At 45.1% G+C, this 24,031-nt stretch overlaps 1 protein-coding gene across 1 annotated transcript; it reads left to right on the top strand.

Moving 5' to 3' along the window:
• The first annotated feature begins 8,924 nt into the window (after positions 1 to 8,924).
• LOC127000168 (uncharacterized) lies at positions 8,925 to 19,773 on the top strand. Its single transcript, XM_050863558.1, has 8 exons — positions 8,925 to 9,055; positions 14,068 to 14,193; positions 14,371 to 14,472; positions 14,881 to 15,066; positions 15,560 to 15,709; positions 17,543 to 17,710; positions 17,865 to 18,047; positions 18,492 to 19,773. Exons 1-8 carry the CDS (start codon positions 8,975 to 8,977, stop codon positions 19,542 to 19,544), a joined length of 2,049 nt encoding a protein of 682 aa, XP_050719515.1. The 5' UTR covers positions 8,925 to 8,974; the 3' UTR covers positions 19,545 to 19,773.
• Positions 19,774 to 24,031: the final 4,258 nt, after the last annotated feature.

The raw sequence follows: 24,031 nt of genomic DNA, 5'->3' as shown, positions 1-24,031 counted from the left end.
GAGCTTTAAGGACTTCATCGGTTGTTATTTCAAAATTAGGCAATGCATGCTCGAGATTTACAATAGTACTGGTGTTGGTGGTAGCGAGAGGAAGACTGTTAGTATTAAACACCGAGGAAAAGTAATTGTTTAAGAGGTTTGCAATGTGTTGGCTGTCAGTCACTAGTGCACCGTCGCTGTTTGTTAAAGGTCCAATACCACTTTTGATCGCCTTTCTGTTGTTTATGTAACTGAAGAAAGATATTTTTACAGTTGGCTGCAATATTTTCTTCATATCTACGCTTTGCCTGACCTACTAGTCTTTTACTCGTCGCCTGGCATCATTATAGAGTCTAATGTTCTCGGGCGTGCTTTTGTTCTTTTCTTTAACCTGTAAAACAATTTTCTCATTGACTGATTGTTTAATTTCGCTATTAAACCACGGTGGGCTTTTATTAGTGTTAATTCGCTTCTCGCACAAGGGGACGAATGTGTTCTGCTGAGTGAGTAAGTGATTTTTAAGGCTTAGCCAGGCTTCCTCTACGTTGCCGTCATCTGATAGTTGTATTTCTGTTAGTTTTGTCGGATTTCTACGAAGTTAGCTCTTTTGAAATTGGGCACCTTTACTTTATTTTCAGTCACTGATGATTGAGCTTTAATGTCGACGCGCACTAATTTATGAGAGAGAGAGAGAGAGAGAGAGAGAGAGAGAGAGAGAGAGAGAGAGAGAGAGAGAGAGAGAGAGAGAGAGAGAGAGAGAGAGAGAGAGAGAGAGAGAGAGAGAGAGAGAGAGAGAGAGAGAGAGAGAGAGAGAGAGAGAGAGAGAGAGAGAGAGAGAGAGAGAGAGAGAGAGAGAGAGAGAGAGAGAGAGAGAGAGAGAGAGAGAGAGAGAGAGAGAGAGAGAGAGAGAGAGAGAGAGAGAGAGAGAGAGAGAGAGAGAGAGAGAGAGAGAGAGAGAGAGAGAGAGAGAGAGAGAGAGAGAGAGAGAGAGAGAGAGAGAGAGAGAGAGAGAGAGAGAGAGAGAGAGAGAGAGAGAGAGAGAGAGAGAGAGAGAGAGAGAGAGAGAGAGAGAGAGAGAGAGAGAGAGAGAGAGAGAGAGAGAGAGAGAGAATGTGTGTGTGTCATCTGTAATACCCGTCGTGATGTATGCCTGTAGCGTCTCTTCCTCCCCGCCCTTGACATCTGCCACCTCAGAACCCGAGACGCTGCCAAATGTCTCTACAACTACGGTCCTTGCTGTGTAAGGCCATAGAGTAGTTATACGATGTGATACGATGTTTATCTTCGACTTAGAACTACGATTTCAGCAACAGAAAGTCTATATATGTTTTTCTCTGGTTGTCAATCTGTTCTGTTCTGTCATTCTTTTTGTGTTCACTTCTTTTCAAACTCAAGACACCTCGCCACCCGTGACTGACCTCTTCTCTGTTCACTTGTTCTGTTTTCTTTTGATGGAGCAGCAACTAGCGGGCTTTTCTTGTTCCTGTTTTTGTTTCCTGCCCTAGAGCCGCCTCCCTTGATGTAATAAAAATAAACAGTCTTCGCATACTCCCAAAATCTGACCACGAGGAGAATGCATTACGCTCATGCATTCTGTTATCTCGATCTACCTAGGGAGTCATCGTGTGATTGCATGAATGGAACAGGGACGAAGGAGGTTAATGTACCAAGTACTGCCTATACTGGATCTATTAAGTAGGAGGTGAATAATTATACTAGTACTAAGAATGTACTGTACTGCCTCCTATTGTCCTTAGCCTGGCAGCGTCGGTGGACCCATTTTTGGGCTCCCGCGAGTCGGTCCGCTGAAACGGCGGACCCAGTTTTGGGCTCGCCTCTAAACGCCTAATTCGAGCTAATTGTAAGCGGTGGCGGCAGAGCGCAACCCACCATATATGCCTTGGGTCATTGTGGTGGGTGATTGATCTTGAGGTGGGCTTATTTGGCATAGGTGGTGCTGTAAGGTCATGGCAGAATGAATTAGCAATCCATACAGTAATCACTTGTCAAATTCTCTAAACTAGACAACAAGCGACTCTCGGCGAGATGCCACGTGTCACGAGACTGTTTATTTTGTAACAAACACCACCCAAAAAGAATGGAGTTTGAGTATAAGTAAATATTTTTAACGGCTTTAAGGTTATGAGAGGAGTACTCTGATATATGTTCCATGCTCTTTTCTTAGTCTCAAAATGCAGTGTAATGTTGCCGTTTCTCGGCCACTTCTCGGCTTAACCATAGCCGACGCCCACGGGTTAAAAATTGTGCCTCCGTACTGACACCCTGCCTGGTCAAACTCTTTCGCCTCTGCCTATCAACATCTACCTTTCCTTCCTGCTGAAAGTGCGCCTTCGCACAGCCTGTGCCTAAAAAGGGTGACCGTTCCAATCCTTCTAACTACCGCCCTATAGCTTTACTTTCCTGTCTATCTAAAGCTTTTGAATAAATCCTTAACCGGTAGATTCAAAAGCACCTTTCCACATCTGACCTTCTATCTGATCGCCAGTATGAGTTCCGCAAGGGGCGTTCTACTGGCGATCTTCTTCCTCTTTTAACTGATTCTTGGTCATCCTCTCTTAGCCGTTTCGGTGAAACTTTCCCAGTTGCGCTAGATATATCGAAAGCATTCAGTAGAGTCTGGCACAAGTCTTTGCTTTCTAAACTGCCTTTTTACGGTTTCTATCTTTCTCTCTGTTCCTTTATCTTCAGCTTCCTTTCCGGCCGTTCTATCTCTGCGGTGGTAGACGGTCACTGTTCTTCCCCTAAACCTATCAACAGTGGTGTTTCAAAGGGCTCTGTCCTATCACCCACTCTCTTCCTGTTATTCATCAATGATCTTCTTTCCATAACAAACTGTCCTATCCACTCATACATGGAAACATGAAAACGTGGAAATGCAGGCAACAGAAAGCCTATTGGCTCATTACGAGGTCGCCCGCTTTGGTGATTTAATCTGCTCGACAGCCACTTGGGGCTTGAGGAGCAGATGAAAGCACCTCGATATTGAGGAGCAGATGGAAGCGCCTGGATATTCAGTTTACTCCTGACGCAGCGAAGTGACGGTCGATTCGATATTTGAAGGAGTTGATGGTATTCGCATTTACTACTTCTGAGGGAAGATTGTTCCAGTGGCGGATGACTCGGTTTGAAAAGAAACTCCTTCCAATGTCTGTGTTACATCGATTCGACTGAATGGGTAAGCCGTTATTTCTAGTTCTTGAGTTGGTTTGCAGTTCAAAGAATTTGGAGTAATCGACGTTATTGAATTTTTTCAAGTACTTGAAGACTTGAATCATATCCCCTCGTAGGCGTCTTTTTTCCAATGTAAAGAGATTGCGTTGCTTGAGTCGTTCCTCGTACGGTTGAACCCTTAAGTTTGGAATCATCTTCGTGGCGCGTCGTTGAATCCTTTCCAGTAAATCAATGTCCTTTCTGTAATTAGGAGACCAGAACTGCACTGCATACTCGAGGTGCGGTCTTACCATGAAATTATACAAGGATAACATCACGTCTGGCGTTTTACACTCGAAGTTCCTTGCTATGAACCCGAGCATTGTGTTGGCTTTGTTGTATGCTTTTTTACAGTGATTCGCGTGTTTCAGGTCACTGTTGATAGTGACTCCAAGATCCTTTTCCTCCTGCATCGCCTGCAGAGGTTTCCTTTCATGATGTATGTGTGGTTACTGTTTCTGGACCCAATGAGCATGACTTTGCATTTGTCGACATTAAAGGACATTTGCCATTTTTCCGACCATTCGATAATGTGATTGAGGTCTATCTGAATGATTTCTCAGTCGGTCTTTGTGAGGGCTTTTTCACCCACTCTGATGTCGTCAGCAAATTTCGATATTGTGGATTTAAATTATGATTCTAGGTCATTGATATATATGATAAAGAGAATGGGCCCTAGCACAGACCCTTGAGGCACTCCACTAGTGATTGGCAGCCAATCGGAAGGCTGTCCGTTGAGTAGTATGGAGTATGCATCTCACGTGTGGGGGGGGGCTCCACTCACACAGCTCTTCTGGACAGAGTGGAGTCTATGGCTCTTCTTCTCATCAGCTCTCCTCCTCCTACTGATAGTCTTCTACCTCTTAAATTCCGCCGCGATGTTGCCTCTCTTTCTATCTTCTATCGATATTTCCACGCTGACTGCTCTTCTGAACTTGCTAACTGCATGCCTCCCCCCCTCCCGCGGCCCAGCTGCACACGACTTTCTACTCATGCTCATCCCTACACTGTCCAAACTCCTTATGCAAGAGTTAACCAGCATCTTCACTCTTTCATCCCTCACGCTGGTAAAGTCTGGAACAATCTTCCTTCATCTGTATTTCCTCCTGCCTACGACTTGAACATTTTCAAGAGGAGGGTATCAGGGCACCTCTCCTTCCGAAATTGATCTTTCTTTCGGCCACCTCTTTTAATTCTTTTTTGGGAGCAGCGAGTAGCGGGCTTTTTTAATTATTGTTTTCTTTTTTTGTGTGCCCTTGAGTTGCCTCTTCTGTTGTAAAAAAAAAAAAAAGTTTCGTTGTTTTCTGCCGGTGAACCAATCTCTTATCCACGCGATCAGATTGGCTCCAATGCCCGCCGAGTGCAGTTTCTTAAGGAGTCGCTCGTGCGGTACCTTGTCGAAGGCTTTCTGAAAGTCCAGGTATATAACATCACTGGGGATGTGGGCATCCCAGTTCTTATATATACCTTGGAAGAAGTCTAATAAATTCGTTAGGCAAGAGCGCTTGTTCCTGAAGCCATGCTGGGTGTCGGAGACTATGTTATTATCTTCTAGAAACTTAACAAATTTGTCTCTAATAATCTTTTCGAGTATTTTTCCTGCCACTGATGTCAAACTTATGGGCCTGTAGTTTAATGCAACGCTTTTGTCTCCTTTTTTGAAAATCGGTGTTACGTTCGCCATCTTCCAGTCTTCCGGGACCTTGTTCAGTTGAACTGACCGGTTGAATATGTTAGTGAGTGGCTGAAGTATTTGCTGTTTAAGCTCTTTTAATAACCGCGGGGACAAACTGTCAGGTCCCGTTGATTTGTTCGTGTCGAGTTTGTCCGAGTACTTTTTCACTTTTGGGGCACATATTGAGTCAATCTCAAGGGGCATGATCCCCCTCGGCGGGTCAGCGCCCTCGGGCATGGTTTCGGTGTCCTCGACTGTGAATACGGATGCGAAGTTACTGTTGAGGATTCTGGCCATCTGTTTACTGTCCCGCGTTAGAGATCCGGTCTCATCTGCCAGGGAACCAATATTGAATTCTACTTTTTTTTTCGATCTGATGTATGTGAAGAATTTTTTGGAGATGGTTTTGATGTCGCGCGCTATTTGTTTTTCATAGTTGCTTTTACTACTGCGAATAAGGGTGCGACAAGCTCTGAGGCTGGTTTGGTACTGTGTGCGAGCTTCAGCCGTGTCGTTCTCTTTCATTAGGTTATAATTCCTTTTTTTTGAGTTTACTGCTCTTTTTATTTCTCTGGTCATCCACGATGGTTCTGCGGCACCATTTACTCGCCTGGATTTCGTACGCACTGTAGCCTTCTCTAATCCCAAAAGCTTATCTTTGAAGTCGTTCCACACGTTGTCGATTGTATTGTCGGTGAGGTTAACTTAGTCCCAGGTCGCAGGGGGAAGCAGCTCACGGGCTAGGTTGAAATTTTCTTTTTTGTAGTCTGGTATCACTGACGAATTGTCTACGAGTTTGTGACTTATGTTGACAATAACACGGATTAAGTAGTGATCGCAACCATTAATTTTCTTCCCAACTTCACAGTTGCGAATGAGGTCGGGGTCACTTACTAGTACCAGATCCAGCAAATTGTTTTCCCTTGTCGGTTGAGTTACAAGTTGAGTGAGGAACGAATCCTCCACCATTTCTAAAAGCCTGTTACCCTGACGCTGACGACTCCACTCTGCATTATTCAACTTCTTTCAACAGAAGACCCTCTCAACAGGAATTACATGACTCAAGAGCGCTTAACCTCAGATCTTGCTATTATTTCCGATTGGGGTAAAAGAAACCTTGTGTCCTTTAATGCCTCAAAAACTCAAAATCTCTACCTATCAACTCGAAATAATCTTCCAAACACCTATCCCCTATTCTTCGATAACACTCAGCTCTCACCTTCAAAACTAAACATCCTCGGTCTATCCTTAGCTCAAAATCTCAACTAGAAACTTCACATCTCCTCTCTCACTAAATCAGCTTCCTCGAGGTTGGGCGTTCTGTATCGTCTCCGCCAGTTCTTCTCCCCTGCATAGTTGCTATCCATTTACAGGGGCCTTGTCCGCCCTCGTATGGAGTATGCATCTCACGTGTGGGGGGGGCTCCACTCACACAGCTCTTTTGGACAGAGTGGAGTCTAAGGCTCTTCGTCTCATCAGCTCTCCTCCTCTTACTGATAGTTTTCTACCTCTTAAGTTCCGCCGCCATGTTGCCTCTCTCTCTATCTTCTATCTATATACTATATGAGCCGGCTCTTTTGTTGTAAAAAAAAAAAAATAGAGGGGAGGGGTGAGACAAAGGGTGGGACGGGTGAAGGGAAAGGGCGAAAGAAAGGGTGCGAAGAGGTGATGGGTAAGGGTCGTGCAGGGAGGTGAGGAACTGCCGGCTGTAAAGGGAGGGGAGTTGAAGGGTGTGCTGACCTGCCAATGAACATAAGAACATAAGAACATAAGAACGTCGGAGTCTGCAAGAGGCCGGCAGGCCTGTACGAGGCAGCTCCTTTGAACCTAGGCTCCCGTGAATCTAACCCCACCCAATATCGCTGTCCTTGAATTTATCTAATCTATTTTTCAATGTGACAATTGTATTGGCACTCACCACGTGACTGCTAAGCCTATTCCACTCATCCACCACTCTGTTAGTAAACAAATTTTTGCTTATGTCCCTGTTGAATCTGAATTTATCCAGTTTAAACCCATTACTACGTGTCCTACCCGGCTCTCTTACCAAACAAAACCTTATGAATATCCCCCTTACTAAAGCCCTTCATCCATTTATAAACCTCGATCATGTCTCAACGCACCCTTCGCCTTTCTAGAGAATGCAAGTTTAACTGTTTGAGTCTTTCCTCGTATGGCAAGTTTCATAACCCCTGAATCATCTTAGTCCTCCTCCTCTGCACCGATTCTAACATTTTGATATTCATTCTATTGTAAGGTGACCAGAATTGAACCGCATAATCTAGATGAGGTCTAACTAGTGCTAAATATAGTTTGAGGAAGACTTCAGCGCTTCTGTTACTTACACTCCTTGAAATAAATCCCAGCACCCTGTTTGCTCGATTTCTAGCTTGAATGCATTGTGCACTTGGACGGAGATCAGAGCTCACGAAGAGCCAGAGGTTCATCGGTTGTGTGAAATGGAGATTGTTCACTGACCCTACACACACACACACACACACACACACACACACACACACAGGCGGTGGCTGAACGGATAGCAAGACGGCCCCGCGTTCAGGAGGACACGAGTTTAACCCCCGACCGGTGCCACCAAGCTGGGATTTTTCAGCCGCCGCCGAGTGGCTTAAAACTACCCAAATGCTGTCCAGAAGACAACCTATCAACCCGGACTCTAGATTCTAGGATTAAAGATGAGCTCCGGGAGGGCAGCATGAGCCAATGCAAGATGGCGCCACTATAAACACTCGCCTGCGCCAGAACGGGCTGGGCCGACCATCACGACCCACCGGGACGAAGCCTTGGACCGACCATCAGGATCCACCGGGAAGAAGCCTACCAGCGCAATAGGCTACGACGTAAAACACACACACACACACACACACACACACACACACACACACACACACACACACACACACACACATTTCAAGTTTCCATCTGCTGTGTGATCATTGTATAAATAGTGTTGAGTAAAAGTATTATATGAATCGTTAAACTTTACACACACACAAAAAAAAAATCGTAAGATTTGCCCTTCAAACACCCTCTCTGACGGGTTGCATCATGGACACAAATAAAAGGCGAGGTTATAACACATCAGAGAGGAAACGAACACGATGTAAAGCGGCAAACACAACGAGAGAGAGAAAAAAAGAGAAAAATGGATGCATCAGATCGCTGCTTCGTACTAAGGGACTCACGGAACGCTAATCTTCCTGTGAATCTCTTTTAACAACAGAGTTATGAACAGCAAACTGAAGCTAATAAAAACTCTGATAGACGACAAAAAGGTTGATATTCATGCCAAAACAAAAACGAGCGACAAAAACAATGTAAGGGACGCCAAAAAGGAAAAAAGACGCTCAAGAAAGATATCGCTGAAGTCGACGTTGAAATTAACAAAACGAGGAGTTGAGATTACCTTCACCGCTACTCTACATGAATACGACGCGAGAGGAGGAGCGATACGAGGGAGTGAGTGAGGGAGGGCGTGTCACAACGGGTTTCCCACAGGTGAGGAAGGGCCAGGTGAGAGAGGGGGGAGGAAGATTAACAACATACACACACACACACACACACACACACACACACACACACACACACACACACACACACACACGCACTATCTGTATGTATGTATCTTTCTCTCTGCTTTATAAAACCCTCAAAATAGGATTACCGCTTTGAGTGTGAGATGTGATGAAAGAAACAACAAGGGAGTAGAGATGAAAAACGGCCGGGGAGAAAGAGAGACAGGGAGTAATAGAGGGAGGACAGGACAACTACCAGACAAACCGATCGAAGAGTCATCAGGTGTCATTTAAAAGGATCAGAAAAAATAAACAATCGCAGGTAGGGACATTCTGAACACAGGAACCCTTTGCTTCACATACAGCAGCACCAAAACTACGAACATTCGACGGCGTGATGGCAACGAGGCTCGAAAAAAACACGCTTCAGGACGGTGCTTAGCCTTGAGCGAGGGACCACCATCGGGGAAAGCATTGGGGCTTTTATGGGAGGCGTGGGGAGGTCCGGAGAGGGGAGAGGGGAGGTGGAAGGCTGGGGAAGCGGCAGGAGGGGTGAATGCAAGGTTCAAGCACCAATAAAAGCCGCTCTCTGTCCCAAGCAGCAGCAGTTGCCTTCGTCTCAGCGGCCGTCAGGAAGGTGGGCAGTGCCCCTGTTGGGCTTGTTACCAAGTTTTGCTTAGCGGTAGTAGTCCAGGTGTCATATTTGTAAAGATTTCGGCGACGACGCAAACATCTGACAAGGCTTTCGCAGGAGTTGTGGGAGTTTCTTTGGTTACTTAATGATCCTGGTGGTAGTTTGAGCCTTCCTCTGTACCGTGACCCTAAAGAGCCGTCATGACAATCCGATTCATCTCCTTTTCGGACTTTGGAAATAGTTCGATTCATCTCCTTTTCGGTCTTTGGGAATAGTTGGTGTGAGAGGCGGAAGCGTCTGGGACTACCGACCTAATGTTGTGATCCTGTGCGTTATTGTCGGCGCTCACAAGGCTTATATAGATTTTCAGCTTCACAGGAGAACTATTTACCTGTTTCATGACCCTAATTTGCCTTGTGTGTTTGCTTGTCTACCTGTGTGTGTGTGTGTGTGTGTGTGTGTGTGTGTATTTACCTAGTTGTATTTACCTAGTTGTGACATACGGGAAAAGAGCTATGCTCGCGCTGTCCCGTTGCCATATCCACTCTCATCCAACTTTTCTTTAAAATCATGAATGTTTCTTGCACAAACCACCTCCTCCTCCAGTCTACTCCATAGCTCAGTGCTTCTGTTTGGGAAGCTAAACTTTTTCACATCTCTCCTACACGTGGTCGCCCTCAACTTCTTTCCATGTCTTCTCGTTTCTCTCTCGTTCCACACACACAGGTCCTCTCTGTCTAAATGCTCCACTCTGTTCGCCACCCTGTTCACCGCTATCAGGTCTCCTCTTTCTCTTCTTCTCTCCAGGGTTGTGAGCCCCATTCTATTGAGTCTCTCCTCATAAGTCCGATCTCGAAGTTCCGGTACCAGCTTAGCTGCCACTCTCTGCACTCTTTCCAGCTTCCTTATGTTCTTTTCATGAGGAGACCAGACCTCTGTTGCATACTCCAACCTTGGCCTTAACATTGTAACTATTATCTTCTTCATCATCTCCTCATCCAAGTACACAAATGCCGTCCTTATGTTCCTCAGCAAATTCAGAGTTTGTTCCGTTATCCTGTTGATGTGTTTGTCCGGTGACATGTTCTCTGAGACAGTCACTTCCAAATCATTTTCCTCCATTCCTCTGCATATTATCTCACTTTCCATTTTATAATCATATTCACATCTTCTACCACTCCTACCACTGCTCCTACTAAACTCCATTTTTTTTACATTTCCCAAGGTTGAACTCCATCTGCCATGTACCACTCCACTCCCATATTCTATCCAGGTCTTTTTGCAATGCCTCACAATCTTTCACATTTTTCACTCGTCTCAATAGCTTTGCATCATCTGCAAACAAACTCACGTAGCTGGACACTCCGTCCACCATATCATTTATATAAACAGCAAACATTATTGGTGCTAACACCGAACCTTTCGGGACTCCACTCATCACAGGACACCAGTTGGAAGTCCTGTCCCTGATTATCGTCCTCATCTCCCTGCTATAGTTAGGAAGTCCTTCAGCCACTTAATCAGTCCTTCACCCACTCCACCCCTATTTTTAATTTTTCAAATTAGTCTTCTGTGCGGTACTTTGTCAAATGCCTTTTTCAAATCCAGGTATACTCCATCCGCTCAGCATTCACTCTCTTGTATTAAATCTGTCACCCTTGAGTAGTAACACAACAAGTTGGTGACGCAAGATCTCCCTCTCCTGAATCCAAACTGGCAATACGAGGTAATTTTCTCACTTTCTAAAAAATCCGACCACCTGTTTTTAACCAGTCTCTCACATATCTCCGCAACCACACTAGTGAGTGATACCGGTCTGTAATTTAATGGGCCCTCTCTCTTGCCTCCCTTAAAAATCGGTACTGTGTTTGCTCTCTTCCAATCTTGTGGTACCCTTCCTTCCCTCAGGGAGGCGCTCATTATGGAGTGCAGTTTCTCTGCAAGTTGCTCACTACATTCTTTCAAGATCCACTCTGATACTCCATCCGGCCCCATCGCCTTTCTTACATCCAGCTTGTTCAAACTTTCCGTGACCTCCTGCACCGTTAACTGTATCTCCTGCATAACCTTCCTCTTTCCTGGCCCAGTGGTTGTACAAAATCTCCTTCTTTTGTGAAAACTCTATGGAAGCTGTTATTCATCACTTCTGCCATCTCTGCTGGGTCCTCATATGTAGTTTCATCCATTTTCAGTTTATCGATATTTTCTCTATTCTTTAATTTGACGTTCACATGTCTATAGAATAGTTTGGGTTGGTCTTTGCACTTGTCAGTTATATTTTTTTCATATTTCCTTTTTTCTTTTCTTCTAATTTTTGTATATTCATTCCTTGCTTGTTTGAAATCGTTCCACGAGTTGATTCTTCTTCGTCTCTTCCATATTTTCCAAGCTTCCTCTTTTCTTTTTCTAGCTGCCTCGCTTCTCTTGCTAATCCACTCCTTTTTACCAACATCCCTTTTGGTTACCTTGGGGACATATCTATTTTCGGCTTCCTTGTATAGCTTTAGAAACTCCTCCTACTTGTCCTGTGTACTCTTGGCTTTGTACAGCCCACTCCAATTCATATTTACAAAAAAAAAAGTTTTCATGCTGACAAAGTCTTCCTTATAGCAGTTGCTTCTCCCAGTTTTGTGATCCTCTTTTCGGTCAATCGTTGTGTGTGTGTGTGTGTGTGTGTGTGTGTGTGTGTGTGTGTGTGTGTGTGTGCGCGCGCGCGCGTGCGTGCGTGCGTGTGTGTGTGTGTGTGTGTGTGTGTGTGTGTGTGTGTGTGTGTAAGTAAGTAAGTAAGTAGGTAAGTAAGTAATTGTTTATTGCCTGATTACATCGATTATCATTGACAAAAGTAATACATGCACTATAGTCTTGAGTCTGTCAAGCCGAAGCTTCCCGACACACATTCATGTCCCTTATATATCAACCTGATCCATACAAATTAACAAAAAAAACAAAAAACAAAAAAAATCATGATCATACCAACAAAAACAAGAAAGGACAGCAATGATAAATACTACAATGAAACAATCAAATGCCAACATAATATACAATACAATAAAGACAGGAAGAACATTGACATAAATATTCTTATTACTTAACCTTCCATGCTGGATTATGATTAAGTTGGTGTAAATAAATGCGTTTTTAAAGATCTTTTAAATTGAGACAGATTACCACTGGCAGGCAATTCCATATAGAAGGTCCAGCACAAAACATACTATTATTGAAAAGAACCGTCCTGTACTGTGGAGAAATGAGGTTTACATTGTTACTGCGAGTGTTGTGTGATGTGTGTACTTCATCAACTTTAATAGATCATATATGATCACAAGTAGATAATAATATTGCAAACTATGTTCAGGGTACACCCTGAAGGAGGAATAATTTAAATTACAGTAAACAGCTTGAACCCTGTTAGAAATATAGCTCTCAAATAATTTCAGTGGAATAGCCCTAACACCAAAATTACTAAGTTTTCTCAAGAGAGTAGTGTGGCAAAGTGAATCAAAGGCTTTAGAAAGATTCAGGAAAATTCCAACAACATAATGCTTCTTTTCAATTATATGCATTAGAAATAAATTGTGTAATGGCAGATTCTGTAGAGCGCCCAGATCTGAAACTATGCTGACTGTCTGACAAAAAATTGTTTGTTTTTATAAAATGCACAAGTCGAGTACATATAACCTTTTCAAAAACTTTATTAAATGCCGGAAATACTGATATTGGTCTGTAATTATTAATGTCCATTCTATTACCAGATTTAAAAAGATAAACTACTTTAGTTTTTTGAGTTCTTCCGGAAAAATTCCAGTCTTTAGAGTGAAATTAATTGTGTGTGTTAATGGTACGGATATTAGGGTAGCTGTGTGTTCAAAATAGAGGGAGAGACTTCGTCATACTCTGAAGAGGTGTTTTTCAATGTTCGAAGATAGTTTTCAGTTTCTGTTTGGATAACGGGTGTTAAGTATAAAGAAAAATTGGGTGAATTGTTTAAGTATTTCTTAAATTCTTCATCTATAGAGTCACCGTTTTGCCCACAAACCTTCAGGAAATGATAATTAAATTTAGTAGCAATGTCATGACAATATGGAGTTATTTCAACTGTTGCGTTTTTCATATCTGAGGATCTTCCAAGTATATTATTTATGGCCTTCCAGTGTGATTTAGGATTACCTTGATTAGTAATTAACTGGTCTTGATTATATTTAGACTTTGCAGCTTTTAAAAGTGAATTTAATTTATTTCTATATTTTTTATAGTGCTCTTTAAAAGTTAAAGGCCATTATGAGCTAACTTTTCAAGTCTGTTCTTTTCTTTTATACTGTTTCTCAAGGCCTCGGTATGTGGGGACTACGCTCCATTTTTCAGTTAAGCTTAATAACTTTTTCCGGAAAACATAAATCAAAAGGAGTTTTAAATTTAGAATAGAATGAATTATAAGCAGTGTTGGGACATGTGGAGGTTACTGTGTCAGACCAGTTAATACTAGTGAGAATATTACAAAATTTTGCTATAGAGTCCTGATTAAAAAATCTTCTTCTGATGTATGTAGGATGAAACCCAGACTGTTCATTACACTTAAACACCGGCATGACAGGAAAGTGGTCAGTTATATCTGTCCTGATTACATAGTTTGCAGTATTATTCTCTACTTGTGATCATATATGATCTATTAAAGTTGATGAAGTGGCTGTCACTCGCGTTGGCAAAGTTGCTAAAGGATATAAAGGAAACTATATATTATATTAATGAGTTGTTGCACAGCATCTGTATCATATTGTAGTAAATTTAAATTAAAATCTCCGTGTGTGTGTGTGTGTGTGTGTGTGTGTGTGTGTGTGTGTGTGTGTGTGTGCGTGTGTGTGTGTGTGTGTGTGTGTGTGTGTGTACTTGAGTTTGTGCCTCATTCATCATTGCCGACTGGAGGAGGATGGAGTGACTGCATCCATAATAAGAAAGGCTGTGATCCGCCTCCCGCCACACAGCTCTCCGCGCCGCTCACCAAGCATGTTTGTCTGCAGATGAGGACCAACGGGCTGCTCGTGGCTGTGCTGGTGCTGGCGGGGGGGGCGGGGGTGCACTCGGGCCAGCAGCAGCAGACTGACCCGGTCGAGCCGCAGGAGCCACAGTACTTTACCTGTAACCAAGTGAGTGTCTTGAGGCGCCAAGCTCTTGTTTCATTCTCCTTTCTTGCCACATGAAACCGAAGTATGATTTGTCGTGGAAGATGTTTTAGTAGCGAGTTTGCTATTTTTTGCGTATTTTAGTGTGTATAGCAATAGTCCGTGTAATCAATTTTGTTCTCTTTTTGATTCTCCCGCCAGAATGAGGTGTGCATCTATTGGCCGCAGTGCTACGAGGGCGTCGTCAACAAGGGCGGCATCGGAATCATCAACCCACGCACGCCCGAACCCATCCCCAGCAACGTGAGTGTGTCTTTGACTTGCCTCGACCGCAAAACAGCCCTCCTTCCTACGGGCAAATTTTTGACACTGAATTGAGAGACGCACAAACCTCAAGTCCCCTGTATCCTAATCACCTTCTTGACATTAGAAGACCTACACACAGACCTAAACTGTAGAGAAAACTACAGTCAACTGACTTACACACACGAACATCACAGCACTTAATACCATGCATATCTCTGCATGCAAGAGACAACTTTCTGACGCTGAGACATGCTCGTTTGTTCCGTGAGTCTATCATACGCATAACATGCATTCCCAAAGCTGTGTTCATTGCGACCACAGTATATAGCAACACGTTTATTCTCAGCATATAAATCTGGTTACTGTTCTCACTCTTTTACACTACTTAAACTCTCCTTCTTCCAGTACACTGACGCCCGCCCATGTGAGGACATCGGGAGGCTGTGTTGCGTCGACCCTGACAAGAAGCCCGAGCCTATCGGCGCAGTGTGTGACCTCCACCACCTCTGCGTCCCGAAGGAGCAATGCTACAATGGCGAAATCAACACCTCCGGCGTCGGCCTCATAGACCAGCGCGTCAGTCCCCCCAAGGTGACTTCAAAGTGTCTCACATTATAGGCTTCGATTATTCTTATTGTGAGCCTCGTCGTGACCTACAGAAAAGTTATTCATTGGTCACTCATTATGGACTTCATCTCGTCCAAAAGTGCTGCTCTTTGACTTTCCTCGTGTCGCAAAGTTATGCTTCAGTTACTGAACCTTCTTATATACGATATTGGGCACACTGTAAGTACATCTTGACAGTTCTCTTGGTACATTTTCCCAAATTACTCTCTGCTTAATCATTCTGAACCTTCTGGTCTCCCAGTTTGTTCTGAATACTCACACTGAGGCTTTTTTCTTTGACACTGAGCTTGGTATAGATTCTGTTTAGAGAACATATTGGAGTGAGCAAGAATGGCAAACTAACTCTTAGAGCATTTTCAAAATTATGCTCATTATGGCAGGAGACCATTCTTGTATTAGGTACATTGTACAGAACATCTCTTAATGACCATACCTGGCAATTTTTCTCTTTTTACAGTGTATCAACCCCGAGTACCCGGACGTGCATGCTGTGTGTTGCAAACGTCCCGAGCCGTTGCCTCTGGTCACCTGCCCCGCCGCCCACGAGACCTGTCGCCTCCCCGCAGAGTGTGACATTGCCGTCGGCACCTACGATACCGCAGCTGTGGTGAGTAAGGGGACGGGCACGCCTTGCTGGATAAGCTGGCCTGTGCTGTCAGCTGATTGTTCGGTCACTAGCTTACTTAAGGCTTGTGTAGACAGGTCTTCCAACTAGCTCTGAGCTGAGGCTTACGCGTCGTTATTACAAACTTTTCTTAGGGAAACGAGACCATGGTAATATTTATTATAATCTTCAGTCATTACTTATTCACTGCAGGATGATGGCCTTTCTGCTCGGAAATGGTAATTTTGTTGCCTACTAATATTTTCACTGAACGGGATAATGATAATTTGCTTTCTACTTTTTTTTTACAACAAAGGAGAGAACTCAAGGGCACAAAAAAAGGAAACAATAATAAAAAAAAGCCCGCTATTTGCTGCTCCTAAAAAGAATCCAAAGAGGTGGCCGAAAGAGAGGTCAATTTCGGAAGGAGAAGTGTCCAGATACCCTCCTCTTGAAAGAGTTCAAGTCGTAGGCAGGTGGGAATACAAATGAAGGGAGATTGTTCCAGAGTTTACCAGCGTGAGGGATGAAAGAGTGAGAGATGAAAGAAAAAAAGGGTTTGGACAGTATAGGGATGAGCATGAGTAGAAAGTCGCGTGCAGCGGGGCAGTGGGAGGGGGGGAGGCATGCAGTTAGCAAGTTCAGAAGAGCAGTCAGCATGAAAATATCGATAGAAGATAGAAAGAGAGGCAACATGGCGGCGGAAATTAAGAGGTAGAGGACTATCAGTAAGAGGAGGAGAGCTGATGAGACGAAGAGCCTTAGACTCCACTGTGTCAAAGAGAGCTGTGTGAGTGGAATCCCCCCACACGTGAGATGCATACTCCATACGAGGGCGGACAAGGCCCCTGTATATGGATAGCAACTGTGCGGGGGAGAAGAACTGGCGGAGACGATACAGAACGCCCAACCTCGAGGAAGCTGATTTAGTGAGAGAGGAGATGTGAAGTTTCCAGTTAAGATTTTGAGTTAAGGATAGACCGAGGATGTTTAGTGTTAAAGATGGTGACAGCTGAGTGTTGTCGAAGAATAGGGGATAGGTGTTTGGAAGATTGTGTCGATTTGATAGGTTGAGAAATTGAGTTTTTGAGGCATTGAAGGACACAAGGTTCCTTTTACCCCAATCGGAAATGGTAGTAAGGTCTGAGGTTATGCGTTCTGCAGCCTCCAGCCTGGAGTCATGTAATTCCTGTTGAGAGGGTCTTCTGTTGAAAGAAGTTGAATAATGCAGAGTGGAGTCATCAGCGTATGGGTGGATGGGACAGGTTGTTATGGAAAGAAGATCATTGATGAATAACAGGAAGAGAGTTGGTGATAGGACAGAGCCCTGTGGAACACCACTGTTAATAGGTGTAGGGGAAGAACAGTCACCGTCTACCACAGCAGAGATAGAACGGCCGGAAAGGAAACTGGAGATAAAGAAACAGAGAGAAGGATAGAATCCAAAAGAGGGCAGTTTAGAAAGCAAAGACTTGTGCCAGACTCTATCGAAGGCTTTCGATATGTCTAGTGCAACTGAGAAAGTTTCACTGAAACGGCAAAGAGTTTAATTAAATTATTTTTAGAATGCTTTCCAAATTAACACCAATCTTTAGAAAAACAACAAAACAGGGGCAAGTGAAATGAATTCAAATTGAATGAGAAGCAATAGGTCTTAGTCCGTTTTTGATTTTCGACGCACAATCAACATGTTGGCATATGGAAAGACGTTCACGCTGTCTCTTATTATGAGTAAAAACAAAGATAGTCATGTGTCGGTGTACATTTGAGAGGAAGCTTTTGGTTAGCTATTGCCGGGCATAGCTCGCAGCTACTAATTGTGTTGTTGGCGCGCAGGGCTGCTACGTGGACCCGGCGACAGGCGTGGACGTCGGCGTGTGCTGCAGTCCCCCGAAGGTGCAGCTTTGCAGCCGTGGTCACGTGTGTGTGACCTACGAGCAGTGCACCGAGCAGGGTACCGTCAACACCGACGGCGCAGGCATCATCAACCCCCGAATCTATGACGTTAGTGTTTACTGGATCCCTCACTCTGTGTGTCTGCATGACGAGGAATTTCTGATGCTGAAGATATTATTAGGTGATCCAGTGTTCCTTGTAGCAGGCGCCGAGAGCAGTGACTAAGGAAAGACAATTAGTTTTCATTTTTTGCTCCCTCCAGAGGTGTGACCTGGCTGGAGGAGGGCAGGGTATGTGCTGCAAGGAGCCTCCGATAATAGATGTCCACCCGCCAGTCCTGAAGTGCTCCCAAGAGGGCCATCTGCAAAACCAACGTGTTTTGCAAGGCAGACTCCCTCTCGGCACCCCAAGGTTACACGGAGGTATGATGAAGCTTGATTCTACAGTGAGTTTTTGTAGTGAAATTGAGGTCTTGCTAACCATTTTAACTTTTTATCAGCGGCCGAGACGGGTTAAGTCGTCACGGTGGGAAGAAAGATTAAGTATATATTTTTCCTTGTGCCTGAATGTCTTGTGTTTGACAGACTTGTTACGTCACCGAGGGAAGCGGCGTCGTGGGTGAATGTTGTGTCGAGGTGGTCCAGCAATGCTCCGCCGAGTACAGCTGTAACCTCCCCCACCAGTGCGTCGAGACCCCCAGCACTCTTAGTAACCACCCGGTATGAGACTCGCCTGCCTTGTGTTAGATGTATAAGAGCAACACTGCTTCCATAGTCTTTTATATCTGAGAGGTTTCAAGAGTGCATGATATGACAATGAATGGTGCTTTCCTTTCGTTATTGTACTACACATTTATAGGACAAATGATAATAAGGTTGTTTTGTTGCAGGGCTGTGCAATTAACGTCGAGCTGGTGGGTGTTTGCTGCACGAAGAAAGTTTTGGAGCCATTGGACTCTTGTCCCAAGGACTCCGTGTGTCTACCAGAGCCTCTGTGTCAGGGCATCTCGCAGACCAACGTCATTCCCCATTCGTGTTTACTGAGTGGTACCGGCTACTCCAACCCCGGTATTTGCTGTGCCCACATCGAAATAGTTGAACCGCCTACCCCGCTCGAGTGTGGTGTAGGCAGTGCTGATATTGCTACGCGTATAAAGAACACGCACCTCCTTGACACTCAGAGCAAGTTTGCAGAGTTCCCGTGGATGGGCATCGTCTTTTTCAGGAACCAGACGTACAAGTGCGGCGCCGTCCTGGTGGACGACCTCTGGGTGCTCACCGCGGCTCACTGTGTTGCCGGGTTCAAGCCCAACGACATAAGAGTGCGTCTTGGGGAGTACCAGGTGGACTACTTCGACGCCAAATATCCGTACGAGGACTACGACATCACCAGCATCACGGTGCACCCCAAATTCAACTCTGCCAACTTGCACAATGACGTGGCCGTGCTGAAGCTGGACAGACCTGTCACCTACCGCAACCACATCAACAGAGTCTGCCTCCCGCCGCCAGACCGCAACCACGCCGCCGGCACGGAGTGTGTCGCCACAGGCTGGGGCAAGGATGCTTTCGACGGTGGCAAGTACCAGGTCATCCTTAAGAAGGTAACTCTACCCGTCGTTCCTTATGACACTTGTCAGAACAATCTGAGGAAAACCAGACTGGGACTCTTCTTTACTCTGGACAAATCCTTCGTCTGCGCCGGCGGGAAGGCTGGCCAGGACGCGTGTACCGGTGACGGCGGCGGCCCCCTCATGTGCCTCAACCCGAACAATAACCGCTACGAGCTGTACGGCTTGACGGCGTGGGGCATTGGATGCGGCGTTGAGGGCAACCCCGGCGTGTATGTGAACGTGCCTTACTTCATGGACTGGATCTACGGCATCATGAGCCCCACGCCGGAGCAGCAGCAGCAGCACTCCGCGGGGCCCTACGGCAAGTGATCCACGTGGCGCCCGTAGGAGGATGACTCAAGATTCTAGCCAGTTGTTGGCGTTCACCAAGCAGTCCAGTTAATGCATTCTGTGATATGTTGTATGTAACACTCGCGTCTTTGACTAACTGAGGAAAAACAGTCCCGAGCATCCCCGCTTACTGCTTGTTGCCTTGTCACTGGCTTTTGTCTTTCCTTTTACAATACATAAGTGTTGAATAATAAATGGTCTCACTTGCCACCCAGCCTTTCCATAGGACGACAGGACACCGTGAAAGTAAGCCAGTGTAAAGACTTTGCATCGTTGTGTTCTCTCTCTCTCTCTCTCTCTCTCTCTCTCTCTCTCTCTCTCTCTCTCTCTCTCTCTCTCTCTCTCTCTCTCTCTCTCTCTCTCTCTCTCTCTCTCTCTCTCTCTCTCTCTCTCTCTCTCGTGTCGCCACTTTCGTACATAACCTGTTTGCATTTTTTTTCTGTCATCATCCATTTTTTCCCTCCTGGTTTCTCAATAAGTTCCTGGTATCAGCCATATCATTAAAGGTTCCTCCTTTCGCTGATTCCTCCTGCTCATGCTTCTTTTATTCTTTTGCTCAGTTTTCCGTCTCTTTCTCCCCCTCCTTCTTTTGAACCTCTTTTCCTTCCTCTCAATCTTTCCCTCCTCCTAACTCACCATCTCTTCCTCTTTCTTCTTCCTGATCCAGCTCTTGTCCTCTCCCTTCCCTTTACTCCTCCTCCTTCTGTTCCTCTTCTACCTTTTCCTCCTCCAAATCTTTCCATCTCCTCATTTTACTTTCTCACTGTTTCCTCCTCCTATCTTTCCATATCCTCCTATTACTTCCTTTTGGTTCAGCTCTTGTCCCATCTCCTCCCTATGTTCCGCCTTCGTTTCTCCTCCTACTCTTCCTTCATCATATATAGAAAGGTCCGTAACTCCAAGTGTCGGACGCTGAAGTCAAATTTCGTTCCTGAACAATACGGGAGTGTGAGGTAGGCGAGAAGCCAAGTAGTTGCGATACACGTTTACCGTTTCAGTACTCGTACTGAGCACAAATTTACCGATATGATGCCCTTGATACCAAATTATGCAAAAGCTAATTCAAGCCTAGTAGCACGTGAATTGCCATCCCTCGTGGGTAGGGATTAGCTTTGCCACTAAAATCGACAACTCTCGGAACGTCTTTACAGATAACTTGCGCCATACTCTTAAACATATCTACGTCGAAACATGTACATTGGGCAAGGCTTTCGTAGGAGTTGTGGGAATGTGGTAGTTTTAAGCCCCTGGTGGTAGTTTGACAAAGTATATGCACCATGAACATAAGGAGTCATGAGAAGTCGATTAATCTTCTTTTCTGCCTCTGGAAATAGTTGACGTGAGAGGCGTGAAAGTCGTCAGAGAATACCGATTTTAGTAACTCTTAGAGGGAAAACAAAGACATGGGTGCCGTGAAATGTAGGAGAGTGGTGGGGTTCCATTGATCCACCCTGGATGACCATAGAAGTTCATAGAGTAATAAATTTAAAGAAGAATTATAGTTATCAAGCTTCCTGCAAAATTGATTAGTGCTAGAACTTAAAATATCGCTTCGAAAGGTACTTTTTTTTTTTTTTAGAGAGAGAGAGAGAGAGAGAGAGAGAGAGAGAGAGAGAGAGAGAGAGAGAGAGAGAGAGAGAGAGAGAGAGAGAGAGAGAGAGAGAGAGAGAGAGAGAGAGAGAGAGAGAGAGAGAGAGAGAGAGAGGTAGGTGAATGTACTTATTAGATTTAGGTAAGGCCACACTGCACGAGACTTGCTGGGAGGGTAGAGGGTAGCGGGATGCCTAGCGGGTAGAGGCAAGCGATGCCGTGTCCACATCGGAAGAGGGAAAATCGCGCGGGAAGTCAGTCATCGTTTAGGTTTTGGTCACGCCCACTCGGTGCTCATCGTCAAAATTTTCAAGAAAATTGCTTCTAAGTCTCTGAAATTAGATGACCTGGATGTCGGCAGATCTTGCAGGATTCACGACTTTAACAAGCAGCAAGAAAGTCGTGGTGAATTCAGCAATGTGTACTGTCAAGCTCGCATGTACGACGATAAGTTTTGGGAGTATCTACGGATGAGTCCTGGAACATCCGAGTGTTTGCTGAATAAACTGAAGTGCGGCTGACCAAAATGATAACAAACTTCAGAAAATCACTTAGGGCCGAACAGTGACTGGTCATAACACTGAGGCAAGGAAATGTTCGAAGTAAATCACAACCACGTATACATAGCATACTTTACATCAAATTTATTAAAGAAAGTAAACAAACCTGTTAGTGCAATGTAACAGTACTGCTGAATAACACCTCAAAAATAAGTAAAAAAAAAAAGAAATATAGCACTTACCATTTCTTCACTATTCATGTCTGAGCTGGTGTAGCTGCGGATCGCCTGGCGTCCCGCAAGCCACTAAGCGATTTTAACCGACATGTGGGTTCACTTAGCTGGGAGGGTAGCGGGTAAGTTTGGAGGGAACCCGCTACCCGCGTCCGGTACGGCCACTCGTACTAGATAACACGTGTTTGTTCTTGCCTCTGACCGGCTAGGCATCCCGCTACCCTCTACCCTCCCAGCAAACCGCGTGCAGTGTGGGAGGGTGAGATGTGAGAGGGGTGAGACAAAGGGTGGGACGGGTGAAGGGAAAGGGCGAAGGAAAGGGTGCGAAGAGGTGATGGGTAAGGGTCGTGCAGGGAGGTGAGGAACTGCCGGCTGCAAGGGTAGGGGAGGTGAAGGGTGTGCTGACCTGCCTATGGGTAACGAGGTGCCAGAGGTTCAGAGGTTGTGTGAAATGGAGGTTGTTCACTGACCCTACACACACACACACACACACACACACACACACACAGGGTAGGCGGTGGCCGAAGTGGTAGCGTACTGGACCCACATTCACCGCGTGATGGACGACGCGGGTTCGAATCCCCACGCTACCACTCGGATTTTTCAGTCACCGCCGAGTGGCTTAAAACTACCCACATGCTGTCCTGAAGACCACCCATCAACCCGGACTCTAGAGGAAGCCGTCCAAGCGAATCAAGAACGAGTTCCGGGGGGCAGCATGAGCCAATGCAAGATGGCGCCACTATAAACACTCGCCTGCGCCAGAACGGGCTGGGCCGACCATCAGGCCCCACCTGGAAGAAGCCTTGGGCCGACAATCAGGCCCCACCAGGAAGATCCCTACCGGCGCAACAGGCAGCGACGTAAAAAAAAAAATATATATATATATATATATATATATATATATATATATATATATATATATATATATATATATATATATATATATATCAAGTTTCCATCTGGTGTGTGATCACTGTATAAATACTGTTCAGTAAAAGTATCATATGAATCGTTAAACTTTACACACTCATGAAATTCGAAGCATTTGCCCTTCAAACACCGTCTCTGGCGGGTTGAAGCATGGACACAAATAAAAAGCGAGGTTATAACACATCAGAGAGGAAACGAACACGATGTAAAGCGGCAAACACAACGAGAGAGAGAAAAAAAGAGAAAAATGGATGCATCAGATCGCTGCTTCGTACTAAGGGACTCACGGAACGCTAATCTTCCTGTGAATCTCTTTTAACAACAGAGTTATGAACCGCAAACTGAAGCTGATAAAAACTCTGATAGACGACAAAAAGGTTGATATTCATGCCAAAACAAAAACGACCGACAAAAACAATGTAAGGGACGCCAAAAAGGGACAAAAGACGCTCAAGAAAGATATCGCTGAAGTCGACGTTGAAATTAACAAAACGAGGAGTTGAGATTACCTTCACCGCTACTCTACATGAATACGACGCGAGAGGAGGAGCGATACGAGGGAGTGAGGGAGGGAGTGCGTGAGTCACAACGGGCTTCCCACAGGTGAGGAAGGGCCAGGTGAGAGAGGGGGAAGCTTAACAACACACACACACACACACACACACACACACACACACACACACTACCTTTATGTATGTATGTATCTTCCTCTCTACTTTATGAAACCCTCAAAATAGGATTACCGCTTTGAGTGTGAGATGTGATGAAAGAAACAACAAGGGAGTAGAGATGAAAAACGGCCGGGGAGAAAGAGAGACAGGGAGTAATAGAGGGAGGACAGGACAACTACCAGACAAACCGATCGAAGAGTCATCAGGTGTCATTTAAAAGGATCAGAACAATAAACAATCGCAGGTAGGGACATTCTGAACACATGGACCCTTTGCTTCACATACAGCAGCACCAAAACTACCAACACTAGACAGCGTGATGGCAACGAGGCTCGGAAAAAACACGCTTCAGGACGGTGTTTAGCCTTGAGCGAAGGCCCGCCACTGGGGGAAGCATTGGGGTTTGTGGGGGAGGCGTGGGGAGGTCCGGAGCGTGGAGAGGGGAAGAGGAAGGTTGGGGAAGCAGCAGGAGGGGGGAATGCATGGTTCAAGCACCAATAAAAGCTGCTCTCTGTCCCCAGCAGCAGTAGTTTTCATCG

Source organism: Eriocheir sinensis, chromosome 18 (assembly GCF_024679095.1).
Source record: "Eriocheir sinensis breed Jianghai 21 chromosome 18, ASM2467909v1, whole genome shotgun sequence".
Taxonomy (NCBI): domain Eukaryota; kingdom Metazoa; phylum Arthropoda; class Malacostraca; order Decapoda; family Varunidae; genus Eriocheir; species Eriocheir sinensis.
The sequence above is the reverse complement of the archived record's forward strand: the minus strand, read 5'-3'. Positions and strand labels throughout refer to the sequence as shown.